Here is a 21,891-nt window from a genome sequence, read left to right on the forward strand (position 1 = left end):
CCCCCACAAAAAAACTCGGGACAGGGAAAGCCCCCTCAACAGCAGCCTTCAAGGCAAAAAACGGATATGAGGACCGTTATTTTGTCCAAGAAGGCTGCGAAGAAAAGGTCCTGATGTCCGAGGGCGCAGGCCATCTAGGGCAGTTCCCCCCCAAAAGGAGAGCGGTTAACACCTCATTATACGGTGCCCACCTCCCTTCGGTGCCCTCGGGGGACCGTTATGCCAACCCTTGGGATCTTGGGATGCCCGCCCCCTCCGAGGAGGCTTCTAGAGCAGTCAGTTCAGTCGTTCCCTGCCGGTTCGCCGTTACAGGGCGACGAGCTGATTGCTCAACAACAACTAAATCCAGAAACCAGTCTCAAAGGGCTGGTAACTTTTAGTAGAATTTTTGACAGCGTGGAAGCTACTGCCAAATGTTTCCCAAATTCAGTTTGGGTCTCACCCACCCAGGTTTATGGTGGACTTACCCACGGTGGTGGACCTTGAGCAGGAACAAGGAGTGAAAATCTGCTGGACAAGGGGGCCATAGAATATGTACCTCCCTCCAGCCGGGACTCCGGGTTTTACAGCCGATACTTCATCGTTCTGAAGAAGGATGGGGGGTTGCGTCCCATTTTGGATCTTAGGGTTCTGAACGAATCAGTCATGCAGCTAAAGTTCAAAATGTTAACGTTGAGACAAATCGTCCCACAGATCAGATCCGAGGACTGGTTTGTCACGATAGACCTCAAGGACGCATACTTCCATATTTCCATCCTTCCATATCACAGGAAGTTCCTAAGGTTTGCTTTTGGGGGCAAAGCATACCAATATCAAGTTCTTCCATTCGGTCTACCACTATCACCCCGCACTTTCACGGAATGTGTGGATGCAGCTCTGGCGCCACTACCCATACAGGATATCTGCATCATGAACTATATCGATGATTGGTTGATTTTAGCTCAGTCACATCAGTTGGCGGTTCAGCATCGAGATGTCGTCCTCGCCAACATGAAAGAGCTGGGGTTACGGCTAAACGCCAAGAAGAGTGTACTTTCTCCACTACAGAGAACCACTTATCTAGGGGTAGTTTGGGATTCTATGTCGATGCGGGCGCGCCTGTCTCCGGCACACATAGAGTCCATTCCGTCAGCCGTAAAAAGGATAAAGCTAGGCCAGTCGCTCACTGTGAAACAGTTTCAGAGACTGTTGGGTCTGATGGCAGCAGCATCCAACGTTATTACTTTTGGCCTGCTGCCCATGAGACCCTTGCAGTGGTGACTCAGGACCAAAGGGTTTTCCCCGAGGGGCAACCCCTTTCGCATGATTAAGGTTACGCGGCGATGCTTACGTGCCCTGGTTATGTGGAAGAAACCTTGGTTCCTGTCCCAGGGACCCGTGTTGGGAGCTTCTTGTCATCGCAGGATGCTAACGACAGATGCCTCCCTCCCGGGCTGGGGAGCGATCCTAGAGGGACGCTCGGCTCAGGGTCTATGGGGGGCCATCATCTCTCCTGGCATATCAATCGCCTGGAGATGATGGCCGTTTTTCTTGCTCTCAAGTATTTCCTCCCAGACCTCAGGGGCCACCATGTGTTGGTCCACACGGACAATACATCAGTGGTAGCCTATATAAATCATCAAGGGGGTTTGTGTTCGCGTCCACTGTGCAAACTGGCGCACCAAATCCTCTTGTGGACCCAGGGCAAGCTGCTTTCACTCAGAGCAACTTATATCCCGGGGGCCCAGAACATATGAGCAGACATCCTGTCGAGACAGGGGCCGAGGCCCGCGGAATGGAGGCTCCACCCCGAGGTGGTGGAGCTGATATGGAGTGAGTTCGGCCAGTCTCAAGTGGATCTGTTTGCTTCTCGAGAGACGTCTCACTGTCCACTCTGGTTCTCCCTCACGCATCCAGCTCCTCTCGGACTGGATGCGATGGTACATACTTGGCCTCGGACTGGATGCGATGGTACAGACTTGGCCTAGGCTGCGTTTGTATGCTTTTCCCCCGATTGCTCTGCTCCCGGGAGTTCTGGAGAGAGTTTGCAGGGACCATCTGCGCCTGCTTCTTATAGCCCCGCAGTGGCCGGGCAGAGTGTGGTTTGCAGATCTAGTGTCTCTCCTCAACGGACCTCCTATGGAGGTTCCCGTCAGGATGGACCTACTGTCTCAAGCTAGTCCCGAATTGTGGAACCTGTGGGCTTGGCCTCTGAGGGGGTCCAGCTCATAGGGTCAGGTCTCTCAACCGAGGTTGCGGAGACCATTCTACAATCCATAGCTCCCTCCACGAGGAAACTTTATGCCTTGAAGTTTCTTCTTTTTTTATTTTTTCTTTTAAAAAGAAAAAAAAAGTGCTGGGATTCGCTCTAGCCACAATTGCTCAATATTGTGAAAAGGCTGCAATACGATGGTCCATATCACTGCAATCCCAAGCCTCAGAGGACACCATTACCAGAATCTCCACTACATTATGCATCACATCCATTAAATCCAGTGCTCCCCATGCTTTTACTTTCATTTTACATCAAGAACTTGGTTGGGAACATGGAAATGTGTACTAAAAGAAAATATGACTGCATCAAAGAAATACCTTGAGTGGAAATTTTCAAAGAAAGTTTTGTTGATTGTGTCTCTCATTATGTCTGTAGAAAACATTTAAAATTGATGCGTTTTGGAGGTGGTGTTATTCCCAATCAATAAAATAGCCACAACTCTGCGGTTTTACTTTAAAATCTCCAGGTAAATCATACAACCAAACAAAGTCAAATATTTATTGGATGTGTCTTGGACTTTTACTTCTGAGAGCTCACTAAAGAATTACTAGTGGTGTTTGCTCAGGATTTTTTAGTATTATGAGCCAAGTTGATTAATCAGCCATTAAGAAATAATCTGCATTGGCCAAAATGTCAAATACATATCCTGTGACAGCTATAATGTAATGCCCAAATAAGCGCACAACCATTCTTACAAACCAATTTTTGCTCCATTAATGCATCTCTTACATACTGTATGCGATCTCACTGTTCTGTTTGCAATCTCAAGCGTCTGTCAAAGGAAATCAACGCGTGTTGTCCTGAATTAAACGAGGCATCTTCTCATAAAATAAGGACAAGCAGTCTCATTATTAATAATGAGACACAATGTTGAGTCTAGCGGCGCCACAATATTGGAATTTCCAACTTGATCAGATACCTTGAAAAATATCGATATTCGATACCCTAATATACTGCCATGCATATAGTTTTATTATCATCTCATAATTATAGAGCTTATACATAGCACAGGGAGGTTTTATTTGAAACTCTTAACTAAATTTACAGGAAAAAGTAAAAAGTTAGTAATACAATAAGAACAGAATAAAGAAATTGCAAATGATAGCACAAATAAATAAAATAGAATGAATAGAAATGTAAAAAGAAATACTAGTAAAGTAATACAATGTAAAATAACACTGGGTAGTCTTCATTGTAAAATTAAATACAGATTAATGTTTGCAATTAAAGCTACAAAAGTGATTCAGTCAAGAGCAGTGAGTGATTTTCTCTTTTGCAGCAGTAATATTATGCTGCTGTCATTTTAAGATCTTATGCATGGATCCAATATACTGTTACACAACAAGCATTTTTTTTCTCAACTATTTAAAGGGTAACTGAACACTAAAACAACCTTTTTTAGTTAATGATCTGTAAGAATGGAGCTTCATAAATGCTTTTCATTGATTCCAGTAAATGTTTTGACATTTGGGTTTAAAGTGTTTTAATTCTACATTATATGGTTTAAAAACGTCTGAGTGCTGCCTTCTTCAGGTTGAACGGTGGCTACAGCAGTTGAATTTTCCTATTGGATGTTTGCGGTGGTTCGTGACGTAGCGGTTGCAGGTGACGTAGCCAGGTTCCATACAAAGAGATGCATCTCAGGTGCACGCCCCCCTCCCCTGGGCTCTGCCCACTTTTCCAGCATTTTTCAAATATTGCCAGTGGGGTGGAGTCAGGCTCTGACCAGGGGTTTAGTTTACTTTAAGTTCCAAAACTGACTGTTTAACTGATCACTCGCCAAGACGGTCATTTTGACATAATTTTGTGTGTATTTGACCATTTAACCACAGTATGCCACTCAATTTGAGAGCCGGCTTCAGTGGTGCGCACGTTTTTGGTGTGAGCACAAAACCTGTGGTAATATATGGGAAGATGTGGGAAGATGTGCCACTGTTCGTCCGACTGTTTGCACTGTATTTTATTTTATGTTTTAATTATTCTGATTTCTGTATTTTATCTTTTATTCTAAACTGTTTTAATTATTCTGATTTCTTTTGATTATTTTAATTTCTTCTATGTAAAGCACTTTGAATTACCATTGTGTATGAAATGTGCTATATAAATAAACTTGCCTTGCCTTGCCTTGCCTTGCCTATATGGTATGTGTCAATTCACCGTCAGAGAGAAGAGAGTAAGACAGAGCAGCTGGTATCGGTTTATTGATACTGAAGAAAAGGAGGATTGTAACCATTATAGATATTTCAGTAATGATACATATCGAAATGTTGACATTTTTGACAACACTAGTTGAGTCATCGATGTACCATGTATATCCTGTGATGTTGACACGAAGACAAATTTTAACCCGGAAGATGAAAATAACGCAAAAAAAGCTTAAAATTTACGAGTTTTCTCATACTATTAAAACTAAAGGAAGGTAACATTATCTTCAATGATGTTCAACTAACATAACTGTTAAAATTAAGGAAAAATTAAGTTTAGGGTTTCATGACCCTTTTAAATTTGTAATCATAAATATGTTTACACAGTGTTCCCAAAGTATATTTTAAATTATATTTGTTGAACAGCATATTTTCGCTAAGTACTATCAATGCCAACACCAATAAAACATTTTTTTCAAATGTTAAGAATAAAATTACTTTAAGAATAGAAATTATATCCATTCAACATATTTGAATAATTTTTAACATTTAATGAGCAAACTGCAGACTAATGTTTTTGTTTATCATTAACTTGTTTATCATTCATAATACATGATCAATATATATTTTTTTAAATGTCAAGAAATTTACACCAATCATCCCTTAAACCCATAATTATAAATGTTGCAAATCCCAACTATGCATTATCTCACCATGGTGCCATCAGTTGTGACAACTGGAAAATACACATAGGACCCAAACAATACTGAGCTGAAATGTTTAGCACTAATGAAAACAGAAGACTCACCAATGAACCGAATGATTCTGCGGATGAGTGGGTTTAGGTAGCAGCACTCTCCAGTCACAATGGTTTTCTCCTGGGATATTAGGGCTTCTCTAGTGGACTTCATGATATACATGGAGATCTCCCCAACAAATATCTACAGACAGAAAAAAAAAAAGATTTAAGCAGTTAATGCGTAATGTGAGATTCATGTCTATTATATTTTTGGGGATTTTGCTCATTACTTGAATTGGAGGAACTATATTCTTAAGTCGTTGTGTTATTCAAGTTGTCTTGCACCAAAAACAGTCACACTTTGGTGTAAAGGGTCACTTTCCCAATGTCGGGCTGAACAGTTTCAAGAACGGTAAGTAACGGTTCCAGATTTATCCGCTTGAGCTTAATTAAGCACGGCACGATTACAAACCATTACCGCTCTGGAATTCTCATCACGGTTGGCTAACCATGCTGAACTGTGCTGTTCGAATCCGTGTAGTGACGCATGGGATCTTTGTTGTACTTTTACTTCAGAGAGGTCACTAAAGAATTACTAGTGGTGTTTGCTCAGATTTTTATTCTATATAATGTATAATTAGTATTAATGGGCCAAGTTGATTAATCAGCCATTAAGAAATAATCTGCATTGGCTTAAGTGTCAAAATAGGTTTGTCAGTGGATAAGTACATACACTAAATGAAAACCACCCCAAAAATGACCATGTTGAACGTGTGTAGTGATGTCACATCGCCACTCAGGATTAGTCACTTGTCTGTTGCCTGGCTACCAGTTTCTCTGTAGCTGGCCAAGCTTGCTATTTCAGCAAAGTAAACAAGTTTAAAACAGAAATATCTGATCATCCTCCATAACACAGTCCCTATTTAAATCTCATAGCATTTGTAAACTTGTTTGTTACAAAGGGAACGACTGGCGCATTTGTATTACATTCCAAAGAGCTCTGTTATCAGCCCCACAGTGGAAAATCAAACCATGTCCGCATCGGCTAGGTTAAGCAAACAAGAATGGTTTGGCCTGACAGTGAAAAAGCAGCTATTGACATCAATGTTTCAAAATTTCAATTTTGAAACCATTAAGTTTTTTCTTATGTACTTTTAAAGGGGTCATGAATTGAGAAATTTAATTTCCCTTGATCTTTTGGCATGTAGGAGGTCATTATAGAAACATCCTCTAAGTTTCGAAACTCAAAACCTCCCCAGTCCAAAAACAGCTTTTATTGAAACCAAGCTTCGAAGACGACTAGTTTCGGATTTCGTCACATTATGATGTAATAGTGCAATGAAAAACCACCTCTGGGGAATCAAATCAGCCAACTCCTACATTATCACATCTTTGGCCCCACCCACTGACGCATTAGAGAGATGAGAGAACAAGAGATACAGGATCACTGGCCAAAAAAGTCATTACCTTCCAAAGGATCCTAATGCTTGGAAAGTGCTTATTTATGTGAATGTCTCAGTACTAGCATTATTTGTTTGTTTGGTACATTTCACTGTGGATTATATGGTAAACCAGTCGCAATTTCAGGGCAGGCTTTGCGAACAGACTTTCACAGTAAAGATATGGACCTGACAGTAATGCCCCACAACATGTATGTGGCAAGCAGGGCAGGCCCGGGAGCCTTGGGAATGGAGCGAGGCCAGTGGTGCGAGTGCTAATGAGTGTCGCGTGCCACTCGGACTTACGTCTCATGGAAGGAGATCCGGAAGGATGAAAATAGGAGTGATGACAGAGAGGACCAGGCCTGTACTTTATGTTGGTGTTTTTATTGTTTATACGAGGCAGTCATCTGTGAGGTCCTGTTTTCACATGTGAGAGGGGTCCTGTTTTAACATGTGAACTTTATGAAACTTAAAAACATGTCAATTTGACAGTTTAATAAAGTAGATTTGCTCAATTGGATGCATGTTTCCCACAGCATCAGTCACGTTGCACATGTGTACGTCTGTATACAAATGGCAAAACAGTCACAACGGTTTTCACATGTGAAAACAGGAGCGGTTCAACACATTGTATATCAGGACGGGTCGCTGAACTGCCACAAAGGCATGTACACAATATAAAAATGTGGGCAGTCATATCGTGATATCGTAACCATGATGATTTCTGAAAGTTTCAAGTTTATGTTCTGGGACATAGTGAATGTTAGAATGACATATTTAGAAATCTTTGTTGAAAGAGTTTGTACTAAGAGTTTCTATCTCCATTTTACTAGCTAAATCAGGTTTTCGAAGTCCTTTGTGCCTTGAAATTGAATGAACCTCTAATGATCAGTTCACTTCGCCCTTGTATTATTTTTAATAAGCCAACTGTGACTAAACATGGTGTTTCGCACTACTGGTAATAATAATGACGATGTACAAACCAAATTCATACTTTGTCACCTGGCACAGATTTCATTTGTTGAAAAGTATTCAAGGTATTCAAAGTATTCAAAGTATAACACATCAAATATTATAAAGACATTTAAGCAATATTTCACCAAAAAATTAATATTGTCATGATTTATTCACCCTCACGTTATTCCAAACCCATATGCTTTTATTTTATTTGTGGCACACAATAGTAGCATTTCAAAGAATCTTTACACAGCTCTTTTTTTCTCTCCATACTTTCCTTCCATCAAATCTCTAAAATATTATCCTTAATTATGCATAATCAAAATAGCAGATTGTGTTGGCTACAACATACAGTACATCATTCAGAACCAAATGCCTTTTGATTATGATTCTGAATCAGTTTCGGTTTCAAACACACATGGCTGAATTAAACCAATATTTCCACTTGCCATATGCAGCGTTTATCCAAAGACTGTAGATATAGAAAGGGACTTTGGTTTACCTGAGTAGAGTTGACTGAGTGGATCTCTGAGCTGGAGTGAGTGTGTGGAGGCAGGGCTAATTTGAATATTCATGGTTCCACGTATACTAAATGAGGCAAGGGTTTAGAGTTACATTCAAGCTAGTTTAACGTAAGGCATGAATTTAAAAAAAAAATCACAGAAAAAAAACATTAAAATATGCCATTTTGAACTAATCAATTAAAACCAATCGCAACTTCTGTTTAATGCCGACTTTAAATAAATTGTCTGTTCCTCACATAATAATGTGTTTTATTTATTCATCTATGCTGGGAACGTCATTGATAAAATTGCATGTGCATTTTCTTCACCCAAATCTTCCAAAGGAATTATACAAGTTTCATATCCATTACATACATCATTAGAAAAACAAAATAAATAGTGTAGACTCTTTATGAAACTTAAAACCATCTCAATTTGACAGTTTAATAAAGTAGATTTGCTCAATTGGATGCATGTTTCCCACAACATCTGTCACGTTGCACATGTGTACGTCTGTATACAAATGGCAAAACAGTCATAAAACATAATAGCAAAGTTAAAAGACGGAATTTACTAAGAAAGACCTGTTGATGGAATTAATTTGCACAGAAAGGAAGTGTGTTTGAGCTGAAAAGAATGATAATGACAAAAGAGGAGCCGTTTGGGGAATTTTCACCTAAAAGATACAGCATTTCACAGGCCACTTTGAAGTCAGATATTACTCAGCCACTGACCAATTCTCAAGTTACCAAATGCAAGAGTTTTTCTATTTTCTGCCATACAGAGGAGAAATAAAGTTTGTGTCACAGGGAGGGGAAAAAAATTCAAGACCAGATGAATTCTGTACCGGAATGATAGAATTGGACTGCAGTGTTCATCTCTTAGAATAGTACAGTACAGATATATGCTTGAGATATAGGCAGGGTTATAAAGATTAATAACTAGACTGGGAATGTCCAAAACTGTTTGAAAAAGGTAAAGGAACCTACAGGTTGGAAATAGATTTATACATGTTCAGCCTGAATGTCATCAAAGCTATCATGAGCCATATTCCATATAATAAATAAATTGTTATAAAAAAATATGCAAAATTAAATATTTTTTTTACTTGCAGTATGCATATCTACAGAAAATTGTTTCCACCACAGAATAAATAAAAAAGCTTGCAAGTTTATATCAACATTCTGAGAGAAAAACAAAAAGAAAAATTTAATTTCTTGCAATTATTTTTTCCAGAATTTTGTGATATAAACTTTCAATTGTGATAGGAAAGACAAAATAGTAAAACAACATTTTTATGTTGTGCCGTAAACAAGCTTCCATACATATTCCCAATTCATATTACCACAATTAAAAAACAACACAAATAATAATAATTGTACAATATTTTATGATAGTAGTATTTGTTGTACTGCTTTAATTTATGTACTAAGGAGATCATGAGGCTCGTTGAGGAGAGGTGTGTTACTTATTTAGACCATCAGATTTTTGCCTGGCCAACAATAAAACAAGCAATACACCTCATATGAATATCAGAGAGACTTGACAGTGGGTTTTTGACCCAGTAACCGCCCACCCAGAACACCTGAACTTCAGGTTCTGGAAACACATTTCAAATTTTCTTCTGCAGTGAAAATAACCTCAGAATGGAAAATAAATCATAACAGTCTAAAAATAAAAGCTTAATTTCCTTAATTTTGTTTGGATACTGATTGACCAAACCAAAGTCAGAATCATGACAAGGATCTACACTGAATACGTTCATTTCAACCTCCAGCACATCAAGAATAACAACTTAAATTTCAGTGGTGAACTGTAGTTATTCTTGATTAAATGTACAGTTAAATGATTACATACATCCTCATGGTGTGTCTAATCTGTATAACTTCTAACAGCTTCAAGGCACATTTTGCCCAAACAAAGGCTGTAAAACTGAGATCATCATTTTCAGCAGAAATTAAATAAATTCACTCTAATTTGATTAATTTGATTTATGGTCCATGTGCCTATTAAAAGGATATAGGTCACACAGAAACCCCACTCTGGAGATTACATTTAATTTCCCATTTATGTTTTACACTATAAAACAAAACAAAAAAAGCATGCATGTAGTATTTGTGTGTATTGGTATTGCAGTGCCCTCTGGTGTTCATGTCCAACACATACAAGAAAAAATACACTTTATTGGGGGAGGGTGGTATTTAATATATAATAATATTATTTATTATTTATAACAAGGCTTCATTTCTTAATATTAGTTAACTTTTTTTTATCTTTACCTCATTACCTTGTAAAATGACTTACTTAAATCACCAGAAACTAAAAACCAAAATGTACAAAAAAAATACATCTGAAAATACATAATTATATTAGACAAATATGCTTGCCCTCTGTCACTGAGTAGATTTTTTTCACAAATATTACCCCTTTGTATTATTATACATTATATTTAAATTAGTTATTAAACTTAAGCACTGAAAACTTCTCACAAAGTAATTTTCATTTTGGGTGAACTATACACAATACATATGGTCACTATCCATGATCCATGTTGCATTTTTGTATTGCGATATATTGTGACACGATATATTTTTACACCCCTAGTAATTAACTAGTCAGTAAACTAATTTGGACGACTAGTCGAAGATCTTGAACCGTTGCTACTCACAATGATTAAAATCACCAGAAACTAAGAACTAAAATGCAAAAAAATAATAATAATCTAAAACAAGTTGACCTCAGTAATTGACTAGACAGTAAACTAGTTTAGAGGACTAGTCTTGGACCATCTTGACCCATGTCTACTCACAATGGCAGTGGGTGCCGCTGCCACCACGCAGTAGAGGACGAGAGGAGGGATGAAGCTGCTCTCCTCCGGCCCGGGGTACGGCTTCATCAGGTCAGCATCATTACAGAAGAAGCCCTGGACATGGATCCCAAACGTGTCTGTGCATTCAAAGTAGTATGACAGCAGCACCGTCCCGGCCATGATGACCAACTGGAAAGACAACAAAAAGCAACAAACTTAACAGAAGTATCTGTCGAGATCTTTCAACATTTCGCCAACACTTCTCAAAAATTGGTCTCATGTCCGCTCGGAAAACCTCTTGTAAGCAGCTGTGTCCATCTGTTTTTCTGTTTGCATTAGGCCCACTTGGAAGTCATATTTGTATCCCCTTTCATTTCCAGCAGGGTTACATAAAGGGCCTTTCATGAAACATTTGACACAGCACTGCAGAGACTACAACTCAAGGCAAAGTTTGGCCACGTCACCACCGAAATTACCCAGAACAATTTGTTCAAGGAACTTTTTCCCCCCAGATCTGTTGCTTTCTGCATCCCCCCCGCGGTCTAAAGTACCTAACCGGAGCAAAGTAAAATTCTGCCGCTGCTGAGAAACTAGTTCCTGTAAATGTAATGCGATCATTGAGATGAAAGGGTAGTTTGATTTCTAACATTATTCTCTCAACAGACAATTGCATCGATAGTCTGGCGTAATAATTTATTTGCTTTTGGTGTACTGTAGAGCGGGTAAAACTGTTTTTAATGGCAGGCTAGCAGAAACGGTTGCCCCACGGTAGCCTAGCACCGGCGAACTATGCAACTGGAAGGACTGGATGAAAATGTTTGAAAACTGTCTCCACTGATAAATAACACCCAGGTTAACTTGGAAATTAGGTCCGATGTCCAAAATCCTGAACTTACCCTTTAATACAATAGTAAGTACATTCCGTAATGTGTAACTACGTTACCTTAAAATAAAGTTACCAAAAAAAAATACTATTTAAGTCAATTGGCATTCTTCAAAATATCTTCTTTTTTGTTCAAAATAACAAAGAAACTCAGGTATAGAACAACCTGGGTGAGTAAATATTGACAATTTTTTATTTTTGAATGAACTATCCCTTTAAGGTATTGTAAAACACTTTTGCTGTTATTCAGGTGGGATACAGGTAAGGTTAGGGACAGGTTTGGTAATGTGGGTAAGTTTAAGGGTAGGTTAAGGTGAAAGGGAAGTCTCTAAAGTGCAATTATAGATGTAATCACATTATAGGAAAAAAGTAATTATTGGGATTTAAGAATCGATGTCGGTTCATCAAAATGAGAATCAATTAAAATCGAAAAATCATTATTTTCAACCGAATCTTAGTTTTCAAAACTGTCTCGTTTGGAGCGTTTGTTTCGAAACCTGACACTTTTAATCTTTAGTTTGTTTAATTTAATATTTAATATTTCCCTTCAAGACCGGAAACGGTGAAAGATGGGATTTAAGTACACAATTCTTGTCACGATACACACACGGGAACGATAGATCCAGTTGCAGTATTTAATGAAGTGTTATCCAAATCGTAGTCATCCAGGCAAGGTCAAAGTCCATATATCAATCCAAAATACAAAACAACAATAAACAAAACAAGTAACAGACTAGAAGGACAGTAGAGGTGTGAACCTACACTGGTCTCACGGTTCGGTTCGATTACGATTATCAAGTCATCGATTCGGTTCGATTCGATTATCTCGATGCATCATGATGCATTGACGATGCAGGATGCACTGCATCCTTATTTTTCAATCTTGCTTCACATGTATACAATTTTGTCAATAAATACAAGCAGTCAGATATATGAACTGAACCTTTAATTTTACCTCAAAAAACACGCTTCTTGAATGCATCAAACATCAAATAAAACTCAAGTCTGGGCACAGAAGACAACAGCAGCATTAGATTAGAACACACAAAAGTAAGTACTAAAAGTGCATAATGCAGGGAGTGTACTTAAATACTTAGTGCAGTGTACTTTATTGTAAAGCATTTAAATATTGACAAATGTATAAACATGAAATTAAATTACAAACCAAAATAAACAAGAGGCCAAACCTACTTGAATATAGTAGTTCACACCGCCGCCGACTTGAGCTTCCAAAGCTACCGGAAGTCATTCATTTACAATGGAAGATGGCTTCTCTCAGCTGCAAGGGGCGCCAAATCCATCGGCGTCGCGTTTTGGGCGTTTTGAGCATCTTGAGCGTCAATCAGAAAGTTGACAGTAGCTCAACTTTATGGCAATGAGCTATGACGCGGTTCAGCGTCAAGCAGCGGCAAAAGCCAGCAACCAATCGAAATATAGACGTCCTCCGCGCTGGCTGATTCCGGAGAAACACACGATGTAAACTTTCGTTCCTACCAAAACATTAGTTCCGATAAAATGGAGGAGAAGCTAATAATCGCCGTTGCTGGGTTTCCTATCATTTATGATATGACGTTGTTTGCTTATAGGGACCAGTTACAAAAGAACGAGGCATGGGATAAAATAGCTGGGATAGTTTACATTTTTGTTCTTAAAGTTGAACTTATTTTAACTTGAATGACGCGTTTTTTAAAACGCTGTGACATGCGCGAGACGCGGCAAAAGACACAGAGCTCGAGCACACAGTCTAGCGCGTGTTTACATAGTTAAATAGAAAAGTTGTGAAGTGGAATGCAAAAACACCAATCTCATGTGACATTTCATGTTGTGACACTTCTCTTCTCCCTGAGCGACCAAAGCGTCAACAAGCTTCCCCGTACTTTTTGACAAGCGTCCTTGACAGGGCGTCCATAGCTTCTTTGCCGCTCAAGTCAGCGGCGGTGTGAACGTACGATAAGCACGCGGTGCTGACGTCAGAAATGCGTCAGTACATTATAACCGGTTATGGGCTATTGCTGAACCGATAACGAATCGTCCTCATCTGCATCGCGGTGCACCGCCAAAAGGATTAATTTTGACACCCCTAAAGGACAGACCTTAGAAGTATGGCGACAATTAGTGACGACTCCGTGACAAGGACTAAAACAGACAGGGTATTTATACACAGAAAATAAACAATGTAATAAGAAACAGCTGCGTGCAATGATGAGTAATGAGGACAGACAAAGGATCATGGGAAATACAGTTCCAGAATGAACGGTGACAGTAAGGGAGAGAAACCTCTAGTGGAACACCCCGGGGAAACACAAACCAGACATTGGGACAATTCTTTACTGCAATTAGTGAACAAATTCTGTTTCAATATTATTCTTACACAAATGTTGCCCCATAGTCCTCCCCAGTAAGTGCATGAAATTGTTTTTACCACTAGGCAACGCCACCAACCTCTAAATCAATGATAGGTCACACCACCACATCAGAAGTCATATCATGACAGAAGAAGAGCATCAAAGCAGGTTGAATATTATCTTACTGCACTTCTCAAACTCTGAGTCTGAAACAACACGAACTCAACCCTGCAGCAATATACTGAGTCAGCACCTCATTAGTATTTCATGAGCCGACGTAGCATGATTCCTCATGCTTGACTTAAGCGATAATATAAGGGCATCATACAGTGCCGAAAGGGAAGCATGTCTAACCCAATTACAGTCGCTATCCACTGACACGGCACTTTTCTTTTTAGTAGCTTAATTCAGAAAATCAGCCTCAAACTATAGGTGGAACATAAAGGTTATTCGGGGCAAGTATAACAATTAATACTTCACTGGAATAGACAGCCTTGCAAAAAAGCACTTGAGGTAATTAGGTAGTAATGCTATGCTACATTGCTTTGATACATACCATGGTACTGAATGATTACCGCAGTCATCTAGCGACATTTAGTGTGACTTTAGCTACATTACTTTGAAAGGATTTCGGAACACTGCAGCAATGTGAGTTGGAGGCAAGTAGTATTAGCTTGTTAGTTAGATACAGGATGGTTATCTAGATTACCAGTGTTGTTAACTGGTTTGTTTAAATAGCTAGCGCCAGCAAACATTTTTGTTACATAGCCAGCAGGCCTGTGTAATTATTCAAGGCTTTTCCACCATTGTGGCACGCCAATTTGAGTGTTTGTTTACCATCTCTATTTCTTGAGCTTCGTTATTTGCTCTTGACTTCCATTCGGCCTGAACGGGTTAAATCAGTTTTAAAGTCAGGTAATGAAGTGTAGTCGTGTACAGTTGAGCAGCAATGTTGTAAATTGGTGCATTTTAAAAGGATCTCATGTGAAGAAAGTTACTATTTTATGGGGTGGTAATTTTGTATGAATTTTTGAATGAATTTGATGTGATTTATATGGAACTGTAAAAGTGTGCATGAGGTTACACCCCTAAGCCTAATCATCAGTGGCAACATTATACAAATTAGCCAAAATTTCTCAAAACGTCAGATAGTTACGGATTGCTATGAGTGTTGTGCATTTTCAAAGTATTCAACTTATATGTAGTTTCAAATCTGTGTATATTGGCTACTTTACAATGGCTTTAAATGTGGCTAATCCAGATCAAAACGATCTATTTTTATATCAGTTTGATTACAGGGCTCCAGACTATGACCTTTTTTCTCGCTGGTGCGGGCAAATTTTGCTAGTGTCACTGGTGCCACCATTTTACAGCATCAGCTGAACCTTCTGAGATTTAATGTGCAAAAGTGCTTTCTCCACTTAGTCAAAGGGGGATGTTGTAGCTTTGAATACAATTTTTGCTTTTCTGAATATATTGAAATTAAAAGTAATATTGACAATTTAAAATGTTTCCATTCTCAGAGAATATTTTTTTTGTGTGCGGTTTATGGAAGTATAGGAATAAACACAATGTTGTTTTGAACAATTTTATATTTATGAATTGTATAGCCTACAATTTTTGTTAAGACTTTCAAAGAAATTAAGTAATTGAGATTACATCAAATCAGTCAAAGGTGAATTAAAAGTACTCATGTACGATACTGTAACGTACGGACAGAGGCGGTCGGATCCATGTGCAGAACTTTATTAGAACTGGAACATAAGCAGAAATGAACCAGGCACACAAATAAACAAGGGCAATCCAATAACTCGTGGTGTTAACAGGCGTAGGTCGAGGTAGGCAGCACAGGTTCGCAAACAGTCCAGGATACAGGCAAAGGTCGAGAGTCCAGGGAAACACGGAGAAACAGAACAGGGAATACCGCTCAGAAATGCACGCTTACAGTGTAACAAGACTTCGCAAAGGCAGAGGAGAAACACAGGTTTAAATCAGGAACTCAATAACCAATAATGAAACACAGCTGAACAGAATAACATAATGAGTCAATGGGGAAAACATAACACAATGAGAGAGTGCCCTCCAGTGGCTCTCGAGGGCACAACAGCTGCCGATCGTCACAGATACATTGGGGTAACTTATTTTTTTTCAATGCAACAAGTTTCCTCAATTTAAGTAGACAGAAATCAGAAAAACTTGTTAGTTTTAAGTTAAGTAGATTGAAATTAAGTAATTGCAATTTAATTTGATTAAGTTATTCCAATTTAAAATAACAAGTTATCACAACATTCACATTACTTAAAATGATTAAGTAAATACAATTGAAAAAATTAAGGCAGCGGGTTTCCTCAAATCTTTTAAGTAAAGTCAACTGATCACTCGATTCTAATTTGAGCAGCGCAGCGTGGACAGTTTATCAGCTCAGAGCAATAATAGAGAGCGCAGTCCAAGCTCAGAACAGGTTTACTCGCGGGCCGAGATCCAGTGAGAAAGCGCTTAAATTCACTGCAGTATTAATAACATCGCAACGAGATCTAGTGGGAAGCATTCAAATTCAGCGCAGAATTTTCTGTTATAAACCACGTCATCTTTGTTTGATCTGATATGAAAACCAGGAGAAAAATTGTGCCATGAACTAACAAGTTATAGAAGGCTTTTCAATTCATAAATCACCAACATTCGCCATGGATTTAACTGTAACCATGGTATTGTGGCAGAAACAGTTAATGTTTTTACATGATTAGTTTCAGGGTTCGTACAACCTTTTGAAAGTGAAATTCAAAAGGACTTTCAATTGCTTGATACTTTTTCCAGCACTTCAAAGCTCTAAATATTATCCATGTCATGACCAAAAATAAGCAATAAAAAATTGAATTGTAGAACTTTCTACTGCTCTCAAATATATGTCTGGAGCCCTGTACTGTTTTTTTTCTGTTTTTTTTCAACCCACTGATCCAAATTGATGCATTGTTACATTACATTTTAATGCATTCTATTTAATAATTAGCAAGACACATTATTTTTTCTAAATATATGTTGAACTATTACCCTGTGAATGTCAAACTACAGCATACATGTGGGTAATAAAGTATTTCCAAGAACATGAAAGCGTTTTCTTATAAACCCTAAGGACTGAACACAGTACACTTAATAGCGCTTTACAACAAAGAGCTCTGAGCAAATCCAATGTAGATGAAAATCCAGAAAAACACTGCACTACAAACAACACCAAGATTTCTCCCTAGAGTTTATTAAACAGGCTTTTATATGACGGAAGGAAAGTCTGGCTTTTATATGACGGAAGGAAAGGCTGCCCTACAAATAAGTAATATCCGTCACTTTCATGGACTGAGTTTTAACATTTCCGACATGGTCTAATTTTAGGGCCCAGACAACTGTGGACCCTATATTGAAACTGCTAAGTTTGTCAAGTGTCATGACAAAGCCAATATTAACATATTTAGTATTTAAAAATGACAATTAATTTGAAAGACTAAGCAATATCCTTTTGCGAGCAAAAAAAAAGAAAAAAAGAAAAAAGAAATACTTATGGGAATAAAATACCTGAAAAGAATTTACTTAAATGCTAACTAAATGTAATGTTTTCAGACAATTGCATGCAATTAAATGAAAATGTATTATAGTTTAAATTAATATTAAATGCAATTAGCTGAACTTTAGTTTTTTTTTTAGAACTGTTTTTTTTTACCCACTTTGTACATCTGTATATGTAATTTCATAAATATTACTTCTGTTATCTTTGAAATATGGTTAAATTTGCTGATGAATGTACTGACAAGCATTTATGGTAAACTAAAATATAACGTCATGTCTATTGAATTCTGGATGTCATGTATTTCAATTCATTTGTAATTAAACATTTGTAATGATGAGTCATTTTTAGCCTATTACCTTTTATTGTAATATCAAATAACACACAAGTTAAAAAATTACTTTACATATGCTTTAGTATGTTAGTCAACACAAAAGAAAAGTATGACAAGAGATTAAAAAATGATTGAAAATATATTTTAAAATAAAACTTTAAACTACAATATGCATTTAAACATGTATTAAAAAACAGTCATGAAAGTAGCATTTAACTTATATTACATTATCTGCAAGTACAGTTGTGTAAATGTATTAAGATATAAAGTACACATACAATACAATTAAGTGCATTTCTTATTCAAGAGTAATGAAACAAAAACAAAGCTTTATTAGTTTATACAGTTAATATACATTGTTGATAAAGATTTGCACAACACCAAATGTAAAATTTTGGTCAACTAAATGTTCTTTTTCATGTCTTTGATACAATAGAGTCATTAGTGTCTCATGCCAACACACTCATCACATCTTTAATGCATAAAGGGGGGGATGATTAAGACCAAATCTGTTCCGCTGTTAAAGTGATTTTATGCTGGATACACTAATTACAGCTCAGTTCTTGAGATCACGTGATCATTTCCCAACACACTGCAATAATCAGCATGATACAAAACAAGCCAGACGCCACACGCTGCCTCAGCTCTCCTACAGAGGGCAGTGCGCGGCTACAAAAGGGAACAATGAAGACAAGACCGACAGAATTTGTGTATAGAGAGAGATCCTTGCTTACTACATACTGATCTGCAATCACTGTATACTGCCTACTAAGGCAATAAAAAAAGTGCTATGCTACAATTTTGACAAAACCTTGTTGTCTGCGAGTGACATCTGGTCATTATCTTACATTTGTATATGATGCAGTCAAATTCGTCACCAATAAAGACAGACATACTAAAATGTGTAATTAATTACAGCTCATTGACCACAGTTTATGGAGAACATTGAATTATGGGATACAGTACAGTTTTAAGTAGCGTGTTCTGAATGATGTACATTTATTCTGCAAATTTTGTAGCAGGTCATCCGGGTTTTCCATGCATATAGATCATTTGCATATATTGCATAGTATACATCCTGCGGAAATAGTAAGAGTGGCGTTGTAAGTATTGCCATAGTGAATGGAAAAGAAAGAAAGAACAAATTAGACAAAAAGATGGAATTCCTTAATACTTAGAATCCAACTTGCACCTCTTGTGTAAGGGCTGCATGATTAATCAAAATAAAAACAGAATCGAGATACAGCTTAGTGCGATTATCAAATAACAAAGGATGCCTTTTGATTATATAAATATATGTGCTGCTTGTTTCAGAGTGAAGCGCGACACTGTGTTCATTTACACGCGTGCCGCTCATGATGGTGTTTCCAGTGTCTCAGAGGGGCTGAGTTCACAGTAAATGCTGCTCCACACGAGTCTCAGTCCCTTTAACGTGCATTTAGGAACGCAACATCTTCTCAAACTTATCTTCTCATACTTTTAATGAGAAGTGCTTATCAACAATAGTTTTATGGGTTTAATGTTTGAAAATGAAGACATTTATTATTGAATAATTTTACAGTTAAAAAAATGAAAAAAGAAAAACAGAACAGTTAGGCTACAATAGTAAAATTACAATAGTAATATTTCTTATTGTATTTTTATTTAGTATTTTTTTATTTTTATTTAGTAATGATAGTAAATATTTTTTATTAATACATTACATTTTATTGTAAATCACAACATTTGACAAATTGTGCAGCCCTAAAAAACAATTACATCAAAACAATGGTTTGTTGTATCGCAATGATACAGAGAATAGATCTTTTCTCCAAATCATGCAGCCCTACTTTGTGTCATCAGCCCTTAAAACTGCCACCACATACAACATCTGAATGTCACCCTCTACACATTAGACAAATCACAATGGATGCCAAGCTGCTTTAAAGGAATTGTTTATCTAAAAATGAAAATTCTTTGTGGAAAAAAATAATAATTCACAGATAAACTTTTCACCACAGACCATAAAATTCTCAGTTAAGCTTCATAGGTTTTCTCCTGCATTGTATTTTTGTGCTGATGGTGCAAATCGTGAGAGTTGTTAAGAACTGATGATATTACTTTTCTAAGCAGTCGGACTTGTGATTTGCTCTGTGGATATTAAAACAGTCCAATTGATTAAAACAATCCCCTTTACTTTACAGTAAATGAAGGACCAGAGATAATACTGTAGCTCACTCAAAAAATAAAATTCAGTCATCATTTACTTACCCTCATGTTGTTCTAGGGATGCACAATATATCGGCCTCCATATCAGTATCCGCCGATATATTTAATTTTGATATTATATTTTGATATAATAAAGTCAATATATAATGGATTATTTCCTTTAGCTGAGACACTTCAGATGCGCACTGTTCACCATGATGGATTTGAATTCCTTGAAATGTGATTGGAATCACTTCAAAAAAGGAAAATACAGTGCAACATGTGCCTTCAAAAAGGCTGCATAAAATGAGAACATTATAATGGTGTGCTTGGGACATGGCTTTCAATATCTGGTTGGGCCAGACAAAATTACAGAAGATACTTGTTAAAAGCAATATTAGTGTTGGGGTAAAGGGCACATGGCAGAAAGTCGCAAATTGACCAGAATTCGAATCCGGCTTTTGCCGAACTTGCTCCTTTTTCTATGGAAGCTTGTTTCCGCCACAGAAGAAAACATTTTAAAAGATAAATGTGACTTTTTAGCTCACAATTTTAAGTTTACATCTCACAACTCTATAACTTGCAATTCTGAGAAATAAAGTCAAAGTTAGAATTGCGTGATTTGGGAGTTATATAGTCCAATTCTAAGGAACTTTATATCTCACAATTCTGACTTTATAACACGCAATTGCGACTTTATATCACGCAATTCTGAGATAAATGGTCAGAATTGTGAGATGTACACTCGCAATTGTGAGAAAAAAAGTCAGAATTGTGAGATAAAAAGTCACAATTACCTTGTTTATTTTTAATTCTGTGGCGGAAACAAGCTTTCATCCTTTACCCATCAGATATCAGATTTGAAAGGCATTCAATTTTTATTTTCAATAAAAATTCGGAAAACATTCGAAAAGTGTAAATAACGTGTCTAACGTGCGTTTAATAATTAAAGTGTTTAACGGGTAGGGTTAGGGTGGGATATAATGTCCCAATAAGTTGGCATCCATTTAATAATTTTAATAAATATAATCATTTGCACTGTTATTATTGAATATGTTTAATGCCCAACAACACTGAGGTGCAAACAGTATCAAATAGCATATAATTACTATTTATACAGTCTATTGGAAAGAAAATGCTGCCATTTTACATAGTGTAAATAGAATATATCGCTATTTTCACTCAGTAAACAGCCGCTGCCATTGATTTATTCTGAGGACCACAAAAGATGATATTAAGAAGATACTGGATTCAAACAACATTGAATCCCATTGATTCTTATTGTATAGACGGGGTAGGAATTATGTTATTTTGTGTTAGGAACGACATACGGGTGGGTAAATAATGATAGAACTTACAATTTAGAGTAAATCTCTTTAATAGACAAAAAAATAATAATAATCGACTGCGATTTAGCACCAATTTACAGCAGGATTTATTCTTAACCCATTTTGCACCAAAACTTTGGAACAGTCTTCCTAACATTGTCCTGGAAGCAGAAGCAACACACTCTGTCAGTTCAAATCTAGACTAAAAACACATCTCTTCAACACATTATAGACTTCTATAATATAATGTTAGACTGAATAGATTAGGTGTCTGCCGGAACCGGGAAAACTTCCCATAAATCCTGATGTACTTGTTACGCCATAAGAAGGATGGCGGCTACGCTAATATTAGTCTATCTGTTTATCCAGAGGTTTACCGCAGTCCGCTGGATCCAGGCCGGATACGGATCTGA

The 21,891-nt window shown here is 37.3% G+C and overlaps 1 protein-coding gene across 2 annotated transcripts in view; it reads right to left on the reverse strand.

Moving 5' to 3' along the window:
* The window catches only part of plppr1 (phospholipid phosphatase related 1), an 87,231-nt gene that overhangs the window by 12,305 nt on the left and 53,035 nt on the right, over nt 1-21,891 (reverse strand). Inside the window, exons 3-4 of one of the 2 annotated variants that reach the window (XM_077243272.1) lie at nt 10,849-11,037; nt 5,207-5,339 (exon numbers count right to left, since the gene is read on the reverse strand). In XM_077243272.1, the coding sequence (XP_077099387.1) occupies nt 5,207-5,339; nt 10,849-11,037 (322 nt within the window). The remainder of the gene's footprint in view (nt 1-5,206; nt 5,340-10,848; nt 11,038-21,891) is intronic. The other variant, XM_077243273.1, reaches the window with a different exon arrangement.

Source organism: Siphateles boraxobius, unplaced genomic scaffold (genome assembly GCF_051911475.1).
Source record: "Siphateles boraxobius isolate OS27281-9 unplaced genomic scaffold, OSU_SipBor_1 25, whole genome shotgun sequence".
NCBI classification, from domain to species: domain Eukaryota; kingdom Metazoa; phylum Chordata; class Actinopteri; order Cypriniformes; family Leuciscidae; genus Siphateles; species Siphateles boraxobius.